This window comes from Urocampus carinirostris, chromosome 1 (genome assembly GCF_059441175.1).
Source record: "Urocampus carinirostris isolate Australia breed hairy pipefish chromosome 1, RoL_Ucar_1.0, whole genome shotgun sequence".
Classification (NCBI taxonomy): Eukaryota; Metazoa; Chordata; class Actinopteri; order Syngnathiformes; family Syngnathidae; genus Urocampus; species Urocampus carinirostris.
This window is the reverse complement of record NC_142349.1, coordinates 76,244,494-76,250,633: the sequence shown is the minus strand read 5'-3', so window position 1 is coordinate 76,250,633 and position 6,140 is coordinate 76,244,494. Positions and strand designations below refer to the sequence as shown.

At 41.7% G+C, this 6,140-nt stretch overlaps 1 protein-coding gene across 1 annotated transcript; it reads right to left on the bottom strand.

The window, feature by feature from the left end:
- Nucleotides 1-1,652: 1,652 nt before the first annotated feature.
- On the bottom strand, nt 1,653-5,800 carry LOC148377010 (uncharacterized). Its single transcript, XM_088352067.1, has 2 exons — nt 5,544-5,800; nt 1,653-3,542 (listed from the first exon to the last, which is right to left on the bottom strand). The coding sequence occupies exons 1-2, from the start codon at nt 5,662-5,664 to the stop codon at nt 2,419-2,421; spliced, it is 1,245 nt and encodes a 414-aa protein (XP_088208193.1). The 5' UTR covers nt 5,665-5,800; the 3' UTR covers nt 1,653-2,418.
- Nucleotides 5,801-6,140: the final 340 nt, after the last annotated feature.

The following is a 6,140-nucleotide window of genomic DNA, read 5'->3' as shown; positions in this document are numbered from 1 at the left end:
CGAGATGAAACAAGTGTGTTGCAAACGGGCCGAGTTACAGAATTTCACCACACCGATGAAGCTGCAGCCACCAGAGTCATCATGACTTTAACGACACTGTCATGAACCGCTTCCGAAAAGTGCTAAAAAGAAGGCAAGAAGCAAGTGTCATTGGATATTTGAAGAGAAAAGAACATCCGGTAGCCAGTCGTCCGTAGCAAAGAGGTTTGAAGGTGTGTGAGCACCCCTTAGACAGTTTTTATGGAAGGGGACTCTCCTTCCAAACAATCATTTTCCTTCCTCCTCCATCCCTCTCACCGTCCATCTGCGCCTTCTGCTGACCACCACAAAGGTAAGAAATCCTATTCATACTTATTTTCTTATCCTTGTTTTTACACGTTCATGTTAGCGTAATCTTTCGTACGGAAGATTAAGCTAACGCGAACATACGATTAGCCCGGGTTACATTTATGTTATGTGTGTCTTAAAGGTAGACAAAGGTAAACATTCAGGGTGTTGGAACGGATTAAAACGATTGACATTATTTGTAATGGGAAAAATGATTTCTGCGTTTGAACAAATCGCTTTTCGAACAGGGTTCTGGAACGGATTATGGTCGAGAACCGAGGTTCCACTGTACATTGAAATCGTATCACTGACCAATTTATCTTCCGCTATTCTTGTTCAGAAAATGAATGTGAATAACAAGTGGAAAGGCCTGTATACATCCATGACTTCAACTTTTTGCCTCAAGAATTAATCAATGTTATACGTAACTTTATCTTTATAGTCAAGTCATGATTATTTGGATAGCCCTCAATCACAAGAAGTGTCAAAGGGCTTCACAGACTACAGAATGTCAACGCCAAATGTGTAGCTTTGTTTTTATCATTCAACCTGCTTTTATTGTGGAAACAGCCCGATCAATTTGCCCCACAATATACTAATAATACTTGAAAAACAAGGTGCAAAGGAGTCGGTGACATAAGAGGGAGAGTTTGTTTATTGAACCTTATCCACGGTAATCTCGAAGTCTCTCCTCGTCTTCAGAGGCGGGTGGCTTTTCATATCCTAATACAACATCAGCATTAGTTTTCATCCGTCCCCTTGCACGTGTACATCCACGCCACCGGACCGATTGTTTTTTTTAATCTTTTATATAACGTCCACGAATTGTTTTTGGGTCGGCTTCCAAGAAATGTCTTGGGTCGGTTTGACCTGGCCTGCTCCCTGCCAAGAAATCTTGGCAGGACGAACGCCAGTCATTCGTCCAAGGCGATCATTAATAATAATATTCGCCAACATTTGCACTCTGGGTAAACAAGTTGGAATTTCTATTTTTCTATCCTAATGCGTTCATTATGCAAGCCGACTCCAGACAATCCACAACACTTTGTAACGTTATTTTATGAAACGTTTTTCAGTTTCAAACAATACAAGTTACTTATACAAGCATTAAATATACTTAAATAAACCTTAAGCAGAAAAAATATAGCACTGGAGCAACTTACGGACAAATTCAACTTACGAACGATCGTCCGGAAATCTCGTTCTTAAGTAGGGCAGCGTCTGTATACATATTGTGAGTTAAGTTAATCACATTCAGATTTCAAACGAATCTTGGAAAAGGTCATCTTAATTATGGCAACTCAAAAAATCATGACATGGATAGATACAGCCACAAATGAAAATGTCTTTATTGCGATTGATAATAACATAGGGAACATTTACAAAGAGATTAGACGTGACACTCCAGGATAAACACGTAATAAAGGCTTAAAAGAGAAAAATAAGATAAGGTCAGGATAACTAGGTATGAATAAAAGATATTCAGAAAGTACTTCAGAAATCAATAGTTGAAAATAAATGAATATTGTAGTTACTGTTACAGAATATCTAAATGTGCAGTGCCTTGCGAAATTTTGGCCCACAGAAATTTGTCATTTTGCAACATTTCAGGCTTCAAACTTAGAGCTAAAATAGAAAACCTGTTCTAAGAATCAACAAAATGCGAGACACAATCGTGAAGGGGAATCAAAACATTTAACAATTTTAATTTCATCTACAGCGAAAAACTGTGTGTGTGTGTGTGTATGGAGAGATATATTTTTGAATTGATATGACATGAAGAGTACACAAATCTGTACATTCAGCAGTAGAGTTTGAAATATAAATGCAAGAAATGATATATCAAATAGAGGGACCGATGCCATTTTCTCCGGCACACGTGTGATCCTGAGCTTTGGCTTGACTTGAGTAGCTAAGACCGCAAGCTGAGCAAGATAAAGGCTTCTCGCCAGTGTGAGTTCTTGTGTGTGATTTAAAGTGATCTTTCCGGCTGAATGATGTACCACAAAACGAGCAGGTGAAGGGTTTCTCGCCAGTGTGGATTCTTGTGTGTTTTATGAAGTCTGCTTTCTGGCTAAAGTTTTGATTGCATTATGAGCAGGAAAAAGGCTTCTCGCCAGTGTGGGTTGATGTGTGTCTTTTTAAGCTTTCTTTATGGCAGAATTTTTGACCGCAAACTGAGCAGGAGAAAGGTTTCTCACCAGTATGGGTTCTTGTGTGTCTTTTTAGGCTATCTTTCTGGCTGAATGATTTACCACAAAACGAGCAGGTGAAGGGTTTCTCGCCAGTGTGGATTGTTGTGTGTGTTTTTAAGAGTTCTTTCCGGCTGAACGATTTACCACAAAGCGAGCAGGAGAAAGGTTTCTCACCAGTGTGGGTTCTTGTGTGTATTATTAAGTATTCTTTCCGGCTGAATGATTCGCAGCAAAATGAGCAAGAGAAGGGCTTCTTGCCAGTGTGGATTCTTGTGTGTTTTATGAAGTCTGCTTTATGGCTAAAGTTTTGATTGCAAAATGAGCAGGAAAAAGGTTTCTCGCCAGTGTGGGTTGATGTGTGTCTTTTTAAGCTTTCTTTATGGCAGAATTTTTGACCGCAAACTAAGCAGGAGAAAGGTTTCTCACCAGTATGGGTTCTTGTGTGTCTTTTTAGGCTATCTTTTTGACTGAATGATTTAGCACAAAACGAGCAGGAGAAGGGCTTCTCGCCAGTGTGGGTTCTTGTGTGTTTTTTGAAGACCGCTTTCAGGCTGAAGTTTTGACCGCAAACTGCGCAGGAAAAAGGCTTCTCACCAGTGTGGGTTCTTGTGTGTCTTTTTAAGCTTTCTTTATGGCGGAATTTTTGACCACAAAATGAACAGGAAAAAGGCTTCTCCCCTGTGTGGGTTCTCATATGCACCTTCAAATGAGACTTGGATTTAAATTTTTTTCCACACCGAGAACATGTTTTATCACCTTCTGACTGTTTGTCGCCATTAGTGTCGGACGTGTCCTCATCATCAGTTTTCACGTGTTGACAAGAGCTTCTGCTTGAAGGCTCCTGGCAGTTTTCTTCATGTTTAACCTGACTCCCAGGAGTTAAAATGGTCTCAGTCACCGGCAACTCAGTGAAAAGTCCCTCCTCTTTAACACAAACAGGCTCCACATCCTCCTCCTCCTTTTTAATATCAGGAAACTCTGGTTCCTGCCGGACAGGAGAAAGGACTTCTTCACTGACATCTGTTGGACACAAGACACACATAGGTTTTGTATCATTTAAAATATATGACATATTACAGAAACACATAAATGACAAAATGTATAAATATATAGACTGCATTTATGTAATACTTCTAATGGAGACAGAAACGACAGAGAACCTCAATTAAAATGTGTACAATGTGTCCCTGTCACCCACACTGGACCCCAACCAGTTTGCCTACAGGCCAAACCGCTCCACTGACGACGCCATAAACACCGCCCTGAGCCACCTAGACTACCTGGGGGTCTACGTCACAATGCTCTTTCTGGACTTCAGCTCAGCCTTCAACACCATTATCCCGGAGATCCTGTTGGAGAAACTCTGTCACCTATGACTCTCTTCCTCTATTTGCCACTGGATAATGGACTTCCTTTCAAACCGCCCACAGTCTGTGAAACTCTGCAACCACGTCTCTCCCACCTTAACACCGAGCACTGGCTCCCCCCAAGGTTGTGTACCGAGCCCCTTGCTTTTCACCCTCTACACCTCCGACTGCTCACCGACCCACCTCACAAACACAATTGTTAAGTACGCCGACGATACCACCTTGATCGGGCTCATCTCTGAAGGGGACGGGGCGGCGTACAGGGATGAGGTGGAGACACTGACAACGTGGTGTTCGAAAAACCACCTCATACTGAAAACTACAAAAACAAAAGGACTCATACTGGACTTCAGGAGGAAAATGCAGTAACCCAACATCCACTCAATATAAACGGAGACTTTGTAGAGAGAGTCCACTCTTTCAAAATCATGGGTGTGCACATCTCCAATGACCTCTCCTGGTCTGCAAACACCAGAGCAGTGGTAGGGAAGGCCCAGCAGCGACTCAATTTCCTGCGAGTGCTCAGGAAAAATAATCTGAAACAGCAGCTGCGGGTGTCCTTTTACAAAAAGCCACTGTGGAGAGCATTCGAACAAACTGCATTACGGTGTGGCATGCTGGGTGTACAGCAGCAGATAGGAACATTAACACAGCCCAGAGAATCATTGGTTCTCTACCCAGTCTGGAGGACATTGCCCACTCTCGCTACCTCAGCAGAGTAGAAAACATCAGAGGACTTTTCTCACCCCGGCCACCATCTTTTTGAGCTGCTGCCTTCAGGCAGACCCTACAGGTCACACAAAACAAAAACAGACAGACTCGAAAACAGTTTCTTCCCCGGAGCCATCACCACCCTTAACACACACCGCACAAAAAACTGAAACTCTTGCAAACACACTTACTCATACAGATGTATAATTGTATTTATACCAAATGTGTACATATCTACGTTGGGAATTCATTAGCTAACTGTAACGACTGTCAATCATGTGCGACACAAGGGTTCCCAGTCTCTCGGTTTATTGCCTGCATTCAGTAAACAAAACGATACAAAAGTCAGGGCGTCTGTGCACGACTGCAATCATCTAAAACAGGAACAAAAATACAGAAACGGGACAGCACTCAACATGCCGCACCTCGTGGCGTGGTTGCATTGAAACATGTTGCATCAGAGTAATCATCGTTTCAAGCTGCATTACTTTATTTTTAATTAATGCTTTTTTATATACCTCATTTAGCAAAACTTATATACAAAATTAGTTTGTGAAAGCAGCTCCTATATCTAGCAAAATATGCATTTTTTATCCAACTGATATTGGGCACATCTTACCTTCAGCGCATGCAAATTAGCTGAAGCTACGGCAAGCGCTGAAGCCCATAAAGTGCCAAACGAAAAAGACAGTGGCTTAATAAATGAATGAGGATCCGGAATTTTAACAGTAATACAATAATAATATTGATTTTGTGAGGATTAAAAAAAACAACTCAAAACAATCAAATTTCAACTCTGTTACATCACCTGTGTCAATCCACGTTTACATTTGTCACAATTGTTTTTTTCCATTTTCCTTAAACAGGGCTTCATAGGTTGTCAAGGGCTAATAAGCGTAAAAAAACAACAGAAGTAAAATAAAAAGAAATAAAAGTGACCAACCTGCTCCGTTCAACACAAATCGTAGCTCCTTGCTAATGCTAACTTGGTTTAGCCGTCGATCTTCTCGCTCGTTCTCTTCCTGAAGCTCCTCTTTCAAATTTCCTTTCCATCTCTCGCACATTTTAGCCACCTTAGAACTTTTACGGAGTTAAATGCCGTTTTTGAACCTCTAGGGGTTAGATGCAGGTAGATGAAGTTATATTGTGCACACGAATGGAGCGAAACACCACGAAGGAGCAGGAAATGGCGGCAGTGACGTAAAGTTCTACTCTTCTTCTTCGGTTGGCATCCAGCTCCTTGGTGCTCTATCGCCTCCTATACATCATACCATCTCACAGTTCCACTCTGCTGTGTTGTTGGCGAACGAAAGGAGTTAATGAGCCGGCTCCCTTAGAAATTCTCTCTCTTTCTCTCTCTCTCGTTCTCTCTCTCTCTTGCTCATAACTGGTCAATAAAATCTCTCTCTCTCTCTCTCTCTCTCTCTCTCTCTCTCTCTCTCTCTCTCTCTCTCTCTCTCTCTCTCTCTCTCTCTCCCTCTCTTTCTTTCTTGTTCACAACTGGTCAATACGATATCTCTTTCTCTTTCTTGCTCTCTCT